This window comes from Chanodichthys erythropterus, chromosome 21 (assembly GCF_024489055.1).
Source record: "Chanodichthys erythropterus isolate Z2021 chromosome 21, ASM2448905v1, whole genome shotgun sequence".
Taxonomy (NCBI): domain Eukaryota; kingdom Metazoa; phylum Chordata; class Actinopteri; order Cypriniformes; family Xenocyprididae; genus Chanodichthys; species Chanodichthys erythropterus.
In genome coordinates this window covers 27,506,022-27,524,866 of record NC_090241.1, presented here as the reverse complement: position 1 = coordinate 27,524,866, position 18,845 = coordinate 27,506,022, and the positions used below count along the sequence as shown (strand labels likewise).

The window sequence follows — 18,845 nt, the reverse complement described above, 5'->3', positions numbered from 1 at the left end:
TGCGGCCAGATCTGGGCCGACACTAAATTGCTGTCAAGGACATTAACTTTTTTAATATTTAAAAAAAAAAAATTTCTATTGACTTTTAAGTTCACCATTCAATTTAAAGCTCAATATATTAGAAAATAATTATAGGAACAATATGTCAAATGGTCCGCTCTCAGTCAAAACCTGTTAACGCGGCTGACAGGAATACATAAGCTGTCAGGGATGTGGACACCAATCTGCATATCTTCCCAGAGCCCTAGCTTTTCATAAAGCATAGCAAAATTTGTTTTAATGATCCACCGGCCTCACGTCCTTCGTGTTGTTGCCAAGAATACATGTAACGAACTACTATTCGAGTTCGGCAGCCTGGTACGCGCGCTCCATCTAGCTCTGCGCGTCCCCTGTATACTTCAGCGCGCTCGCGATTACTGCGGGTTCACTCGCTGCACGATGGCGGAGGGAGGCGGACCCGAGTCGGGTACCGCTTCGGACCCTGACGAGAAGCCGGGGATCACACAGACACCAGTACCGTCCACCGAAAGTCAAAAGCAGAGTATCGGGACACTGCTGAAAACGCCACTTCGAAAGGGAGACGAGTGGTAAGAGGTTTTTAAATGAAGCCGAAGTCAAGGCTCGCTTGTCGGCATCAGCTCAGGCCTACTGACGGAGACACCGGCTGCCGGAAATCCCTTCACTAGCTGGGCTGTGGACAACCACCTGCTTCGCTAACACCGATAAACTAGCAGGCTCCCATTATTATTAAGGCGGTGTACACGGCAAGCCTGCGTTTTAAAATAATCAAGATTTAACACTATTTATGTCGGTTATAAAACGAGGAAGCTGTCTTGTAGCCAGTTAGCACAGATTAACCAGCCGTAGCTTATTATTTCTCCTCAATTGTCCACGTTTTCCTGCTTCGATGTCTCCTTTATGTAATAATAAGACTATTTCAGACACGTTAGTGGCTGAAGGGTTCGTAAATATGCTCAACCACCCCGTTGTCGGTTATCAGTTCTCAGATAAGCTACATGGCACAGTAGCGTCAGGCATGTAAGGCACTTCATTAGCCGAGGCTAGTTAGCCAGGCTTGTTTGTGTCTCATTGACGAGTTAAGAGTTAATTTCTGTCAGACGTCAACCTTATTTTAGAGGAACTGTCAAACTAGATTAAAATTACTGTCAAACTTCTCCCTGTGAAGTTGTGGGGAAGACTAAACTACCTAAACAAGTATTTCAGCAAGGCAGTGCTTTGTCATGGCCTCTGGATAACACCCAGTCACTCACAATGTTGTTTGCCAATAGAAGAGTTTATGGCACCGATATTAAATACACAAAAAATACATCTGGAATTAATGGTGTTTAAATGGCAAATACATATAATACAATATTTAGCATGTAAATCGATTTGTTATTAATACCAAAAGTATTTGGATAACCTGTCCACTTTTATTTTGAAAACTGTGTCTGTAAGAAGAGGCTAGTTACTCACTCGAAAGGACAACATATAAGTTTCAGAAGGATTAAAAGTACTTTCAGTACATTGTACTAAACCTAGGCTATTTAATTTATTCAAACATGTAACTTCTAGTGTTGTTAGTTAAAGGGATAGTTCACCCAAAAAGGAATATTGTCATAGTTTACTCACCCTTATGTTGTTCCAAATCTTTCTTTCTTCTGTTGGACACAAAAGATATTTTGAAGAATGTTGGTAACCAGACAGATGATGGTAGACATTGACTTCCATAGTATTTTTTTTTTTTTCCTACTATGGAAGTCAATAACAACTGTCAACTGTCTGGTTACCAACATTATTAAAAATAACTTGTTTAACAGAAGAAAGAAATTCATACATGTTTGGAACAACTTGATTTTGAGTAAATGACAGTTTTCATTTTTTGGTGAACTAACTTTAAGGTCACTTTACTCTATTTTTAGATGGAGCTTCATAGTTTAACTAATGAATTAATGAACATTTCAAAATTAACTTAAAGGATATTTCACAATTTGTTTTTCATGAATTTTAAAGGAGATGTTACACAAAGTTAGGAGACTGAAAGCTTCTGTTACCATTCACTTTTAAATGTATTTCCCCTACAACAAAAATAAATGCCTCCTTTTGTGTTCCACAGAAGAAAGTAAGTCATATGCGAGTAAGCAATGACAGTTTGACTTTTGTGTGACCCATCCCTTTTGATTTGGACTTTTGGCATTTCTTATCAAACTATATTGTTTGTCCCTTGGCAGAGTGGAATCAACTGCTAACAAGCTTATGTGGAACAAGTTCCTACTTTGGATGAGATTAAGAAAGACCTTTTTGACTTCTATATCGGTAGATGTGTGACAACACTAGATATTTGCTTTGCTATCAGTTTAGGCCTTATATTTTAGGAGAGCAACATTTATTGTCCATTTTCCCTGACTTTTCTCTGATCTCCACCTATTGTTCTACTTGTTTAGGTATTTGATTGACAGCCGGTGGTTCAAACAATGGAAGAAATATGTGGGCTTTGACAGTTGGGATTTGTACAATGTTGGAGAGCACAATTTGTACCCAGGACCCATTGACAACTCTGGACTCTTTTCAGGTAATGAATATTGAGTGTTGTGCCTTATCTTTGTTTTGCCACATTCTAGTAGACAGGTGTTGTGAAAAATGGGTTAATTTTGCCAGCAGTAAAACGGTTTTTGTTATTCTACTGGAGACATTTAAAAATGAATATCTGATTCAAAGCTGTGTGGGTCATTTTATTTTAAGGGGCTTACCGAGTACTTGAGTTATGATGTTTCAGTCTTTAAAGGGATAGTTCACCCCAAAATTAGATTCTTTAATTTTTTTCACCCTAATGTCATCCAAACTCAGCTTTTTTTTTTTTTATTTACTTTTATTTTTTGCATTCTCTTCTATAAATCACCATTAACCAGAAAATGCATATATTTTTATTTAATTCTAAATGATATGTTTATTAATCAGATTGATCTGATTGAGTTTAGTTCACCGACTCGATACAGTCACAGCATTTAAGTTAACAGCACACTGGAGGACAAGATTATCATTGACTAATTACTTTGATGTTTCTCACCCAAAGCTATCATGTGACTTCAAAAGACTTGGATTAAAGTTGTGGCCTTTTTTATTGGTGCTTTTCATTCTTTTTGAAGCTTGAAAGATCCCCCCCCACATTTATTGTAATTACATGGAAAAAAAGCGACAAGTCCAAAATGTATCCTTTGTTTTTTATGGAAGGAAGTCACCATGATTTTCTGAACCTAGCATGGCTAATTCTGTTAGATAATACAGTATAGTGTTAAAGGCCTCTAATGTGTTCTAATGATTTCCCTTTTTCTTTCTATATCATAGATAACGAGTCCCAGACGCTGAAAGAGCATCTCATAGATGAGTTAGACTATGTTTTAGTGCCTACAGAGGCCTGGAATAAGCTGGTCAGCTGGTATGGCTGTCTGGAGGGTCAGAAACCCATCATCAGAAAGGTTCCCCTATTTCTTTGTTTTGCTGTTTGTTGCTTTGTCTCTTGCTTTATTTGTGATACTAATCATGTAGGATTGATTTTTAAATTTTTGTATCTCTTGGTTTTCTGTTTTCCTTTTTGATGCCTTTATTTACCCATGTCTGATATACATGAGTTATTACAGGCAGCGTTACATGTTATATTATTTTCATGTTTTATGTTCACAGTTAAAGACTTAATTAAGAAATTTTGAGTTGAGTTGTGGATCGATTCATTTATATTTATAAACCTGTTTTCCAGGTTGTTGAACATGGAATGTTTGTGAAGCACTGTAAAGTGGAAGTGTATTTGCTAGAGCTGAACCTATGTGAAAATGACAACATGGAAAAAGTTGTCACCCGCCATTTCAGCAAAGCAGACACTATAGGTATGAGATTCATAAGCCTTCCAGAAAATATCAGTTTTCCTCATAATTAGTATTTGGATGACTAATTATATCCATTATAACCACTAAAAGGCACTGGTAATAAGTAATAATAAGAAAACTGTTCATTCATTTTAATTGTTTACAGCTATTATCAGCAGCTCTGCATTTGTTTTTCCTTTCGATTTAAACTCAAAATTGCACTACTAAAAATTGTGCAGCTCTATATGCAATAATTTTTCCCCCCCTCTAGATACTATTGAGAAGGAGATGCGGTCTTTATTTGACATCCCATCTGAAAAGGAAACACGTCTTTGGAATAAATACATGAGTAACACTTATGAACAACTTAACAAGCTTGACAGCACTGTACAGGACGCAGGGCTTTTTCAGGGGCAGGTAAACCATTGCGCTTCATTCCATTGATTCCAGTTGTGGCTGTTTTGAGGCTGACTGACATTTTCAAAGGATTTATGAATTCACCTAATCAATCTCATCTCACTCCTTAGGTGCTTGTTATAGAGAAGAAGAATGAGGATGGCACATGGCCCAGACAGTCCTGCCATTCCAAGTATGTACATGCAGTTTAGATTGTTCTCACACTTAAGCAGCTTAATGCTAAAAACTCTCTTCTAGTTTCAGATATGGAGGTATCTGAGGGGTATTACTTTTGCTATTTTTTTTTTTTTTTTTTTTTTTTTCAGAAAATCATTGGAAGTTTTCTTTTAAATCAGTTACTTTGTGTTGCCAGTATCTCCTGTCATTTATAACATTGCTTTAAATAACCCTAACGGAATTCTTTGATTTATGCATAGGTCCAGTACTTCCACCTCTCGGAATTATACAACCTCCCCAAAACTCTCTTCAAACTCATCTGCTACCATATCCTCTACAATAACGAATGGGGATAGCAATAGCAACTCTGGCTACATGCTGAACAACAGTACTTCTGGTAACAGGTAAGCTTAAATAACATAAAACTAGATTACTCCACAGTCAGTTTAGTTCCTTACTGGGAGAATTTAAATGGGGAACTGAATCAAGGTTTCAGTTTCAGGCCAGGTTTCCTGTATTCAGCATTTGGTTGACCAAATGTGGTGGTCTAAATTGGTTTAAATTGTGGTGTTACCTCGTAGTACATGTCTTTGCTAACCCACCATACCTTTTGCAGATTGGGAAGTTATAACTCCTACAGCTCCTCCTACAGTTACAGAGAATCTGCTGCTCAACCGGGCCTCTGCGGTCTGAGCAACCTGGGCAACACCTGCTTTATGAACTCTGCCCTCCAGGTACGCAAGTGCATATTCAGTATGCATTTTTCTCATGGGCACTTAGATCCTCTGATGGCTGTCAATGGAAAAAGATGCTTTTTTGGGCCCAGATGGTGTAGTTATGGCATTTATATTCCTTGATTAAGACTATTTTCCTTCTAATTACAGTGCCTGAGCAACACTCCCCCTCTGACGGAATATTTCCTGGAGGACCGGTATGAAGCCGAGATCAACCGGGAAAATCCATTAGGGATGCGAGGGGAGATTGCAGAGGCCTACGCAGATCTGGTCAAACAGACGTGGCTTAGTCGGAGCAGTTATGTGGCTCCACGCACTTTTAAAGTGAGTGGATCTGTGTTTGATAAATTACTCTAGAAGTCAATTAACATTTCCAACACACACCCTCAATCTGAATGTTAAGTTTCTCTTCTCTCTGTTCAGACCCAGGTGGGTCGGTTTGCCCCGCAGTTCTCAGGGTACCAGCAACAAGACTCTCAGGAGCTGCTGGCCTTTCTGCTGGACGGTCTACATGAGGACCTTAACCGTGTTAAGAAGAAGCCTTACCTGGCCCTAAGAGATGCTGAGGGGCGGCCTGATGAGGTAAACCTCACATCATTATGTGTACACCACAAGACATGCATTTTAGTTAAAAGTAAAATGCAGAAGTAGTCAAAATGACTTGATTTATTTCTGTTGTGCCAAGTGTGCCACACAAGTCCTGGAAAGTGAAGCCAAAGCATTTCGTTCACCCCCTTGTGGCTGACTGCAGTATAGGTCAAATTCCACTCTCTACATGTAAAATCCAATAACACTTCAAATAACTTTTTTCCAAAGATCGTTTTTGTCATTTTATTTAGTTCTCATCACAGTTTTAGTTAGTTATTTGATGCTATAAAAACACAATGTAACGTCATGATTGACAGCTGTGCTTGCGATTGAGTGTGGGCAGAACCTTGATACCACGGCTCCACTACTGCGCAGACTGGGTCTCCAAACAACGTAATAAGCGATGACCATTACTGGGATGTTTTGGCTTCATTTTTCTACATTAGAAGGAAGCAGAGACGTGCTGCCCATATATACAATATAATATAATATATAATATAATATAATAATTTATTATTATATTTTTTTTATATACAGTCGATGTGTTGTACTTGTCAAATGCTTAGAATAGTACTTTCACTTAAGCTTTAAACTGAAGAATGTTTGATTTGTGGGTATCTCATTGTCTATAGATTGTAGCTAAGGAGGCATGGGCGAATCACCGGTTGCGGAACGATTCCATTATCGTGGACATCTTCCATGGCTTGTTCAAGTCTACACTGGTCTGCCCAGAATGCTCCAAAGTTTCTGTTACCTTTGACCCCTTCTGCTACCTCACACTGCCCCTGCCCATGAAAAAGGATCGCACTATGGAGGTGTTCCTGGTTCGCACTGACCCGCAGTTCAGACCCATGCAAGTAAGACCCGTTTTCCTGAAAACACTCAGGCACAGGTTTTAGTTCAAGATGTGGGCTAAAAATCCATTTATCTTCCAGTATCGTGTAGTGGTTCCCAAAATGGGTGTAGTAGCAGACCTGTGCAGTGCTTTGGCCAAGCTATCTGGACTTCCTTCAGAGAATGTAAGACTTTCTGATCCCAGCATTTCAAACTAACAATCATCTTTCCATTGTTTATGATTCTGATATGATAGAGTTCACTCAAAAATAAAAACATCATGTACTTCATGTAGGCTACTTTTTTATTTTTTATTTTTTTATTTTGGAGTTTGACAGGACTTGGCCATTGTATTCCTACATTATGTGGAAAAGAGCAGAGTGAACATTTTGTGTTCCATTATAAAAAATCATTTGAGTATGAGACAAAATGAGGTTGAATAAATTATGGCTGTTTTCACATTTAGATGAACAATTTCTACTTGTGTCTATATAACATTTTGCTTAAAGTTATAGTGGACAGTCTGAGACTTGGTGTTCCTGTTTTGTCTCTTCTAGATGGTGGTGGCAGATGTTTACAATCACAGATTCCACAAAATTTACAAACGGGATGATGGTCTCAATCAAATTATGGAGAAGGATGACATTTTTGTGTAAGCCATCTCTTAAATTCTTACACTATCATTGAAAAGTTTAGGATCTGTAAGATTTTTAATGTTTTTGAAATAAGTCTCTTATGCTTACTAAGGCTGCATTTATTTAATCAAAAAACAGTAATATAGTTGTTTTTTTTTTTTTAATATTTTAAAATGTCATTTATTCCTATCATTGCAAAGCTGAATTTTCAGCAGCCATTAAGTTCAAAAGAACAGCATTTATTCAAAATTGATTTTTTTTTTTATAACATTATAAATGTCTTTGCTGTCACTTTTGATCCATTTAATGCGTCCTTGCTGAATAAAAGTATTAATTTCTTTCAAAAAAATCTTACTGACCCCAAACTTTTGAACACTGATGAATGTTCATTGAGTTGTATTGCATACTGTTGGTTTTGTCCGTTCATCTGAGCGTGTTTTAATTACTGGTCTTTTACTGATTGTGTCATTCTGGTTTAGTTATGAGGTGTTAGAGGAAGATAGTGAGAGGATGAACCTGCCAGTGTACTTCAGAGAGAGGCATGCTAAGCACAGCGGAGGCTCTTCAGGCACAATGCTCTTTGGTCAGCCTCTCCTCATAACCGTCCCACGCCACAACCTCACCGTGGATACCCTCTATGAGCGCGTGCTGGAGAGGATCGGGTTGGTATTGTGTTTTGTTGGTCTATTCTAATGTTACACTGATTCTGTCATTTAAAAACTTGGTTGTCCTTTTATTCTCTTTTGTTTTAGGCGTTACGTTAAACGTTCACAGGGTACCATTACGGACAGCAGAGCATCTGCCTCAGCCACATCATCTAGCAGCAGCCAATCACCAGAATACCTCGCTTCAGTGTCCAGTCACAGCACAGGACTGAGTGGTTGCAGCAGCCCAGTTTCAGATGGAGCATCCTGCAGTGCTGGATCCAATGGCAGCAACCACTCCTGCAATGGCCCCAATGGAGTTTGTGATGGTATGATACTCAAACTTGTTATAAAGCTCCCAAATGCTGTATTCACACTGTCATTTTAGAATTTTTTAGGGGTGTCCTCGACTACGGATTTACATAGTTGAATCCGATTCGAATCAGATTGCCTATATTCGACTGATAGTCGAATCATATATGTTGGGGGAGGGGGTATTTTAAGCTTGAAAAACAGCAGTCCACTATAGAGTGCGCACGGACTTTGAAAGAGCGCGCGCTGAACTGTGCACGAGATGGAGCGGGACACGGAAAATGAAGTAGGCTTAAGGCCTATAGCCTACCCGCGGGCGCGGCTTAAGACAACTTTTATTTTCTTTCACACACAGCACAGAGAAACGTCTTTCTAATAAACCGACCAAACTACCTGTCAAGTGATAGACGAAACTGACAATAATTTTATCTTTTTTAAACAAATGAAAGGCAATCTGGATAAACATTCACAGCCACGATGTACAGAACACCACACAAAGATATAGAAGAAAACAAATAAACCATTTTGGATCAACAAACCTTAAAATATATATAAAAATAACTGCAGAAAAGCCACACTGCAGATATACATTTCATATGTCTGCAAATCAAATTACATCGGCTAAACTGTCTGTGCAAGCAAGCTTTAACTATACAGCGCAACATTGATGCACCAAAAAATTAAATTCTTAAAAAAGAAGGAAAAAAAATATATATTTATTTATTTATTTATTTATTTATTTATTTTAACAAACATTAATTTTCAGAATTGTATTAGAACAGAAATATGATCGAGTCAAACTGCAAAATGCCTGAAGTGCAGGGGAACATATATTCAACACACAAGCCACAATTAATTAAATTAGATAACCCAGAGTGATCAATAAATAAATTAAAATTAAAGAAATTATTAAAATAACGAAAGTATAGTCAGAATTGTCAACTTTGTCTTTTTAACTACAGAAACAATAAACGCTGAACTGGAGTGGCAGTCTTTTTAGCTAAACATTAACAGCATCCAAAAATCAAATTACATCCGTCTAAAATAGTTTGAAATCATTTGTAGCTACCCTACCTGACTGAGAGAGAAAAATCCAGTCTTTCATGCGATATGCCTGTGTACGTTTGAATCTTTTCAAATAGCGCGCTATAGTCAGCTCGTTGGCCGGCAGAAGCGTGCCGCAGTGTTTGTCGTTGTTGAGTTGTAGGCCTATAGGACATGAGCTGTTGGCACAACTTGCATCATGCGTTTTTTGGATCATCTTTTAACATTTCAAAGTGCATCCAATTCTACACTTTATCCCAGACATTGTTAAAGATTTAATCCCTGCCGCAAAGATGCTCCTCTGCAGGTCACGGATCATGGAAGTGAAACTTAAATCGGTCACAGGGGTGGTTGGATTTATTCACGCACATTAAAAATATTTATTAAAAGCTTCTTTCTTTTCACATTTTTTTTTTATGGTATTAACATAATAGGCTGTATATTAACATATTGGGAAAGAATCAGTATGTCTATGTAAAATCAGATATTGAGTGCCCCCATATCTCCTCTCATAACACCTCTGCGAAGATTCGACTGTGAGACTGGTAGTCGAATCAGGCTCCTCCTATCGAAGATTCGAATCGTCGACTATTCAGGGTCACCCCTAGAATTTTTTATTTTTTTTCTCCCCACTGACATCTGACACAGATCGGATTTTGTTGCATGCATGTGTTTTAGGCGATGAGGAAGCCATGGACCACCAGGAGAGTCCAGAACCAGAAAACAGCCACTCGGATGCTGTGGATGGAGAGGAGGATTCTGAACCAGAGAATGGGCCCAATAGCAGCGGAGGAAAATCTTTTACTTCTCGGCCAAAACTCTTTTCTTTCAGCATGGTCAATTCCTACGGCACAGCCAACATCAGTTCTCTCCCGTTTGATGGCAATCTCCTAAAGCTCACAAGTAACTATCAAATTTTTTTGCATTTCATAGTCATACAAAAAAATAATCAGATGAATCTGGTGAATTGTTAAACGTGAAACGCTATTTTGTTTAATGTGAACTCTTTAGGATCACTTGGATTATATCCTTGAATCAAAACTGATAGATATGCCTTTCTACAGCTCACTCGACAGTAGCCATTGATTGGGACTCAGACACGAAGAAACTGTGCTACGATGACCAGGAAGCTGAGGTAATGATCTCCATCCCACTAACTGTGCAAAACTACACTACTTTTTGAATGTTTGGGGTTGGTTTTTAAAATGTCTTTGAAATAAGCTTCTTATGCTCACCAAGGCTGCATTTATTTGATCAAAAATATAAATGGTAAAAATGTGAAATATTACAAATTAAAAAATGGGGGAGCTATTATGCTTTGGAAAAAAGTCTTGATTTTGTTTTTGGGGTCTACTAGAACAGGATTTCATGCTTTAATGTTCAACAAACAGGTTTTTTTTTTTTCCCACACATTTTACATTGTTGCAGCACCTCTTTTCCTAGTCTGTCAGTAACGCTCTGTTTAGTTCCCGTCTCTATGAAGCCCCTCCTTCTGAAAAGCACAGTGTGCTCTGATTGTTCGGCTGGACCAGTGTGTTGTGAATGGTCAGCCGCTTTGAGTGTGTTTCGGAAATGTCACGCCCCTTACCATAACCGTGAGTTTCATCACACTACTAACACAACTCAACCAGGCCTCGTCCCTTTTTTTTTTTTTTTTTTTGCATATGCCTCAGGCGGGAATTATTACATTGTGATGTAGAAAACTCAAGACTACTATCGTGGCATTTCAGGGAGTTAAGAAACTGTGCTTATTAAATGGTGAAAAAGCATAATATTTTCAAAATCGACTAGTTGATCAATCAGTGTTGAGCAAGCCCTGTGTAATTGGGGGTTCTAGTGAGATATGACAGTGGTCATCTGATCATAGATGTCTGTCATAATCTTCACAAAACTGGACAAGCTGACATTAATGATAGCGGATATTAATGTAAAGTCTCTTCCCAGGCCTATGACAAACATGAGAGCATGCTACATGCTCAGAAGAAGAAGACTACGGTAGCTTTACGAGAATGCATCGAGCTCTTTACTACAATGGAGACCCTAGGAGAACATGACCCCTGGTGAGGAGCCCCTGCTTCCAAAGTCAAATGTTTTATCAAAGTATAACCACATTTAGTGCCTTTTTAATGACGTGTATTTTTGCTGTGCTCCTCTGTAGGTACTGCCCCACGTGTAAGAAACACCAGCAGGCCACAAAGAAGTTTGACCTGTGGTCTCTCCCACGCATTCTGGTTGTTCATCTGAAGCGATTCTCTTACAACCGCTGCTGGAGAGACAAGCTTGACACGGTCGTGGATTTTCCAATTAGGTAAATATTTTGCGAGATGCAGCTGCTGCAGATGACACAATTGAATGACAATTATGATTGATTGATGGATGGATGGAGAGATGGATAAATGGAGAGCTGGATGAATGGATAGATTGAAGGAGAGATTTTAAATTAAATAAATTAGATTTGTGTAATATATTTATTATTATTATTATTATTATTATTATTATTGCTATTTATTTAACGACTCTTAATGGGGTTCATTTTAAATTGCATAATAGCTTAAAGTGTGTAATCATTCTCCAAAGAGCATGGGATTTGTCCCTTAAAGATCGAAACCAGTGTGTGCCCTCTACATGTAGAGTGCTTCTGTTAATTTCCCACCAGATGGTGCCAAATGTTTCCTCACTTACACAGAAATTAGTTTATTATTGTCTTTGGCCACTTTCAGGATGGCAAATAAATATCTGACTTCAGGTTTAAATTTGTATTGGTATGTAATATATATACAGTACAGTCCAAAAGTTTGGAACCACTAAGATTTTTAATGTTTTTAAAAAGTTTTGTCTGCTCACCAAGGCTACATTTAATTAAAAATACAGTAAAAACAGTAATATTGTGAAATATTATTACAATTTAAAATAACTGTTTTCTATTTGAATATATTTCACAAAGTAATTTATTCCTTTGATGGCAAAGCTGAATTTTCAGCATCATTACTCCAGTCTTCAGTGTCACATGATCCTTCAGAAATCATTCTAATATGCTGATCTGCTGCTCAAGAAACATTTAATGTGTACAATTGTACAAAATATTTGTGTACAATATTTTTTTCAGGATTATTTGATGAATAGAAAGTTCAAAAGAACAGTGTTTATTTGAAATCTAATCTTTTGTAACATTATAAATGTCTTTACTGCCACTTTTGATTGATTTAATGCATCCTTGCTGAATAAAAGTATTAACTCTTTAATTGCTTTTAAAAAAATAAAAATAAAAATTCTTACTGACCCCAAACTTTTGAACGGTAGTGTATAATGCTACAGAAGCTTTGTATTTCAGACAAATGCTGTTCTTTTGAACTTTCTATTCATCAAGGAATCCTGAAAGAAAAAAAAAAGTACACAACTGTTTTCACCATTGAAAATAATCATAAATGTTTATTGAGCAGCAAATCAGCATATTAGAATGATTTCTGAAGGATCATGTGACACTGAAGACTGGAGTAATGATGCTGAAAATTCAGCTTTGCATCACAGGAATAAATTACTTTGTCAAATATATTTAAATAGTACACAGTTATTTTAAATTGTAATAATATTTCACAATATTACTGTTTTTTACTGTATTTTTAATGAAATAAATGTAGCCTTGGTGAGCAGACGAAACTTCTTTTTAAAAACATTAAAAATCTTAGTGGTTCCAAACTTTTGGACTGTACTGTATTTTCTTAATTATAAGTTAATTTTAGTTATAATGTGACATTCATCTGTAGCATACAGAATATTGACACATCAGATACTAACAATGACATGCTTTTGGGCAATTTGTTTTTCTCACCATAATATTTGCCTCAAGCATTTGGCCCTTATCCCATTTGGGGGTGCTCTAGGTCACCTTACCGAACAGGAAGTAGGAAAGGGTGTATAGAATTCAGGTGCATTGTATCAGGTGTCAGTTTCTGTGAAGCTGAGTCATGCTCGTCTGGACTGACAAACCCATCCATTGTTCATTGTGATAAATGGAGTAGGCTAACACTGAACTGGAATCTAGTAATTGGAAGCATTGAGCCAAAAAAAAAATTAATGTGGTTGAAATGTAAAATAATCAATTTCAGCAGACACGCTTTGTTGATGTCTTATTTAGTATTTTGCGTTTGAAGAATAGCTTTTTTTTTTTTTTTTTTTTTTTTTTTACAACTTAAACTTCTGGAATATTTTAATTTTTTTTTTTTATTAAATAAATGTAAACTTTCTCACACAGGGACTTGAACATGTCAGAGTTTGTTTGCGACCCCAAAGCTGACCCATATGTCTATGACCTCATTGCTGTTTCCAACCATTATGGAGGAATGGGTGGAGGCCACTGTAAGTCACTCTTACTGCTTGTCTACCGTTATTTCGTAACTCTGTAATTTCCTTTCAGTGAAATCCTTTCTTTCCTTGGGTCAACTTTCAGGTTGTGTAAATAGTCTTTTATTTGTCCTTTATTACTTGATCATTTATTCTCCCTTTCAACTATGATATGTTTGATAGATTTCAAAAGAAACTTTAACACATAGTTGATCATTTACATCTTTGTCATTGTATTGCTGCTCGGAAACGATCTTTTAGTTTTACGATTACGTAAGTTCAGCAGTTGAGCAACATGTTTCATTCTTCTTGCAGACACGGCATACGGCAAGAACAAGATGGATGGCAAATGGTATTACTTTGACGACAGCAGTGTGTCTGCTGCTACTGAGGATCAGATTGTGGTGAGACTTTAAACTTCTACACTTTCCTTTTTATTAAAATATGTCCTTTCCAGACTCATAAAGCATTCCTGTGGTTAATGAATATCAAAGACTCATTGCCCTCCCATAAAGGCAGATAGCGGTTTGTACACTGACTCAAAATTGTCACTTTTTGTTCTCCACAGACTAAAGCAGCCTACGTGCTCTTTTACCAACGCAGAGACGCGGACACACCGTCCAAATCCACCCCCTCCGCATCACTAGGCGGAGCTTCAGAGACCCTGGACGACCACATGGACACCAACTGAATTTCTTTTAGTCTTTCAAGGACTGGCACTGAAACAAAAACTACATAAAGATGAAATCATCAATGCATCAACGCACATCCCTGGCTACTTCAGTGACTATTAAAGGCTCACAAACAGGCCCTCTGTTTTTAGCTTTATTTTACTTTTTTTTTTTTTTTTTTTTTTCTTTCTTTCACACATGCGTCTTTATCAAGAGCCAAAAAAGAATCTTAATAATAAATAAAGAGAATTTTAGTTTGAAGCGTGACATGAAAGACTTTATTCTTGGACCTTGATGCCTGCTGATTATAGAAGCTTATTTCTTTTAGTCGGAAATGAGAATGAGGGTGAAACGGCAATATAACCTCTCTTTGGACGACATGAATGTTAGATGAAATAGATCAGGAGAGGGGAAATGCCTAAAAATAGACTATGTATGCAACATTACGCTCCTCTGAAATGTTTAAATTATGCCTCTGCCCACTTACGTTGGACTCTAGCTATCAGCATCTTGTAACATGTGCCTCCTGTGAAGAATAGACTCTGTGTTTAATAACTTTAAACGTGTGGTGATAAGCACAGAGATTCTCTCAGAGAAGCTTGCGCTCTTATATTAAATATTGTCTCCATGTTTCCTTTATCCTATCACAAGCCACGCGTTTTGTTAAGTATACCATGCCGGAGGCTGTTGTCTTGAAATATTTCACTTTCAGAGCTGCTTGACTATAAGGATATCACAATGTCGGGTTTATTATCATGTTGTTATTTTGGGGGAGGCTGATCTCTAATATATTCACACAAACAGCCTTTACTCCCCAAAACCTTGCAAAGGGAAGCATAAGAATCAGTGGAACAAGTGAACGTAAGTCACGGTCGTGCCCCAAAACAGTTCCAAAGCATCTTATTTCTGATCCGATGATTTGTGCTTTGTAATAATACTCCTTTTTTTCTCTTTATGGTTTCTCTAAATGGCTTCAGTCCAGAGGAATATGGAGTCTGCTTGAACGTGGTGCTATATTTATGACACTTGAACAGGTATATGTACACAACAAAGAGCAACACAAAGAATGGCCATTGTTTTAATCAAGAATAACCTTAAAGACACAAAGATTAGCTGTTATAACATGTAGATGTACATTGGCACATCTGCCCTGTATTTAGATGTGGCATTATGTGTGTCGGATGGCTTTAGCAACAACTCAAAACTCAAAACACAAGTGCTTCATACTGCTAAGAACATAATACACAAAGCATATTCTTTTTGTGTGTGTGTGTGTGTGTGTGTGTGGCAAAACAGCATGCAAATTTTGAAATCTGCAAAATGGTAACTAGATGGTTGTTCTGGTGTTTACCTTTCTATGGTATTAGCAGTCACTGGTAAATCCACTATTGTTCTTTATTGAAATAACTTATGACCCAGCTATAAAATTTAAGACTTGAACTGATCATTGACTCCCCCGCAGCTCCTACATCAGCAAAACATCCATTTAAACATTTTTGTTTTGTAATTTCATAGACCTTTCTTGCATAGATGTACATAATCATAATCTGGGGCACAGTACATAGCTGCTTTGTGTTCTTCTATTTATCATGCCAAGATGTGCAACACCAGATTTTGATTAAGCCTATTTGAATTGAAAATATAATAAAATGTGGAAGCCTGATTATAGATAATGGCTTTGTATTTTTATTTTTTATTATACACCAATAAGCCAATCCATTTGATTCAGATGAATTATGAATCATAATCTACAGCGTTCAACTCGCCTACCTATTTTGAATAATATTTGCTTTCCTCTAGCTCAAACAGTGGAGTGTTTCACTAGCAATGCCAAGGGTTGAATCCCATGGAATGCAAAAACTGATCGAAATGTATAAACCTTGAATGCAATGCAAGTAAATTTAAATGCGAAATAAGGCTTACACATCTAGAGTCAACATAAAAACAGTTTTGAGAGTACATGGGGAAACTGGTATTGGTTTTGACTAATGTAAATACAAATGGTTGTATATGAAAGTTTGCAATGGTTTTTAATAATGTTGTGTGCATTTAGGGATTATGTTTGAGTAATGTATAAACCCAACCAGTCGAACGTTTGAAATAATTAAGAATTTAATGTTTTTGAAAGAAGTCTCTTATGCTCACCAAGGCTGCATTTATTTGATCAAAATACAGTAAAAACAGTAATATTGTCTTATATTACAATAAAAAAACTGTTTTCTATTGAAATGCATTTTAAAATGTAATTTATTCCTGTGATGGCAAAGCTGAATTTTTTTAGCAGCATTACTCTAGTCTTCAGTGTCTGATCCTTCAGAAATCATTCTAATATACTGATTTGGTACTCAATTCTTATATTTTAGTTTTTCAAAATGAATTATTTTTTTAAATTTTTTTTTAATTTGAAGGTTAAATGCTACCGTGTAAACATGTTTGGCCTAGTAACTGCAGTGGGAAATTCTACTCCCTGCTCACACACCCACACTAGAGATAAGTTTCCACTGGAACTCATTAATACAGAATGAACCTCTTCAATGCACCTGATGATCAGTACCGTATTACACAACAGATAAAACCATAAAAGTCTGTGTTCCAGTCCTCCCACGCTAACTGAAGCTGATTCGAAAGAAGGCAATCTTGAGACTTGAGTAGAAAACATTCATATTTATTGGTCTAAAATGCATGTTGTGCCATACAAGAGCTTAATGGAACCGTTCAGTTAGGACTTTTGCAGTACATCAGCTGCTCCCCACAGACTAGCATGTTTACAGGAACAACTTCATGAAGTAAAACTCCAAACTCAGCAACATCATGCACAAGAGAGCACAACCTGCCTTAAAAACATATTGGAGACCCATATAGGTTCAGGTATGCAAGCAGGATTATTAAAGATTTAGTTTGACACCCGTTTGACCCACAAACCCTTTAAAAGACATTTTAATTGGCTATGCTGAGAAGTTTCTTGATGTCTCGCTCGATGTTGCTGGTCAGGTATCTCCTTCCATAGCGTTTGAATGGCACTCCATCAGATCCAATAAGAAACTTCTCGAAATTCCAAGCGATGTCGTTTCTGCATACGGGACTCCACACAATAAATTTGGGGTCGTTCATAAAGGGCATTGGCTCGTCACTCGGGAATGGAAGTTTCTCCTTGAGGAAGACGAAGAGAGGGTGAGCGTCTTTCCCGTTCACGTCAACCTTTTCCAAGAGCTGAAATTTAGGTTCAAAGCCATTGCCTGGACGGACATACTTCAAGGACAAAAGGATCTCTTCATTTTTACAGTTTTCCTGAAAGCAAAGATAAAGAAAGAATTAAAAAATTAATAGGCAACAGAATCACACACACATTTTAATAAGCTATTTCGGTAATACTTAACAATAACATTGAGTGAGAATACGGTCAAGGGTAAAGGGTTGAGTATTATTGCATTCATATTAGGAGTAAAAATTACACAAATAAACATCTCTTTAAAGTAAAATGCACAAACTCAAGGAAATAATACAAAATTAATGCAACTTCATTTTGAGTTCATGTTATTTCAAGAGCATGAAATAACATTAAGAGATACAACTTTTCATTTTAGTAAATGCAAGTTTGCAAAATTAGCAAATTTGATAACTAAGTTTTGTTTTGGTTATTGAGTCTCTTACATATACTGTATTAAGAATATATTAATAAGAAATCTAAATGCATCTTATTATCAGCTGTTTGTATGTTTATTGTTCTTTCATTTTTAATTTAAAAAGATGGCTTTAGGATCAGCATCCAAGACCAAGACTATCGTTTTATAATATTTAATAGATCAGTAGTTAACATCCAAATAAATAAAAACAAAAACATGAAAATATGTAAATCCAAATGTACTGATATTTCAAACTATTTTAATGTAAAGTAACTAATTATCTTTTAAGCATTAAATAATTTATGTGTTTCTACCATTGACGTTTATTTATGAATTTATTTATTTGAATGTAGGCTGCCCATTTGGTTGTACAGATAAATCAGCATATATAAAACAGGTGTAAGACAGCAGGGCATGACAGAACAAGTGCGCCACAGGCACCTGTTCGGCGGTGAAGGGCTACTGAATGAATCAGACAGGTGTTGATGTCATCTTACCTGATACCCGAACTGATTGCAGGGGACTCCCAGAATCACAAGCCCTTTATCTGAGAAGCGCTCGTGGAGCTCGTTCATCTGGGTGTAATCCCTGGTGGTCGTTCCTCAAAGAGAAGCGACATTCTCGATCAGGACCACCTTACCCTGTAAAGAAGAAAACTTAAACTCTTCTCCTGTAAGGGTTTTTGTTGTGATGTCGTAAAACGATTTTATTCCAGCCATGTTTATCCCTACTCCGTTACCTCGCAGCAAACTGATACAGTTATTTGGAAATGACACAATATAAACCTGTTAACTGTGGGCGGTGTGATATGCAGTGACCAATCATTGCAAGACTATCTACACACACTTTTAATACACGCCCATAGAATATTAGGCAGTGTCACCAAAGTGCTCCGTTAAACACTTCACGGTCGAAAATGTTTATCTTATTATCTGTGGGCCTGATGACATATTGTTTGATGTATTTTGTACTTTTATTCTTATAAA

General features: G+C 37.0%; 2 protein-coding genes across 3 annotated transcripts; one reads left to right on the top strand and one right to left on the bottom strand.

The window, feature by feature from the left end:
- The first annotated feature begins 420 nt into the window (after positions 1–420).
- Positions 421–17,055, top strand: usp4 (ubiquitin specific peptidase 4 (proto-oncogene)). Of its 2 annotated transcripts, XR_010893522.1 has the most exons (23): positions 421–587; positions 2,445–2,572; positions 3,346–3,476; positions 3,755–3,881; positions 4,132–4,277; positions 4,388–4,449; positions 4,694–4,837; positions 5,050–5,167; positions 5,318–5,491; positions 5,591–5,749; positions 6,388–6,612; positions 6,691–6,774; positions 7,147–7,241; positions 7,704–7,886; positions 7,977–8,197; positions 9,903–10,127; positions 10,289–10,359; positions 11,169–11,284; positions 11,383–11,532; positions 13,477–13,580; positions 13,881–13,969; positions 14,134–15,097; positions 15,214–17,055. XR_010893522.1 is itself a non-coding variant. In XM_067374898.1 (22 exons), exons 1-22 carry the CDS (start codon positions 439–441, stop codon positions 14,254–14,256), a joined length of 3,024 nt encoding a protein of 1,007 aa, XP_067230999.1. In that variant the 5' UTR covers positions 421–438; the 3' UTR covers positions 14,257–17,055. The 2 variants fall into 2 exon arrangements, 1 of the variants encoding a protein (XP_067230999.1); XM_067374898.1 differs by having other exon boundaries at positions 14,134–17,055.
- On the bottom strand, positions 14,394–18,622 carry gpx1b (glutathione peroxidase 1b). Its single transcript, XM_067374899.1, has 2 exons — positions 18,357–18,622; positions 14,394–17,524 (listed from the first exon to the last, which is right to left on the bottom strand). The coding sequence occupies exons 1-2, from the start codon at positions 18,576–18,578 to the stop codon at positions 17,174–17,176; spliced, it is 573 nt and encodes a 190-aa protein (XP_067231000.1). The 5' UTR covers positions 18,579–18,622; the 3' UTR covers positions 14,394–17,173.
- Between the last annotated feature and the right edge of the window lie 223 nt (positions 18,623–18,845).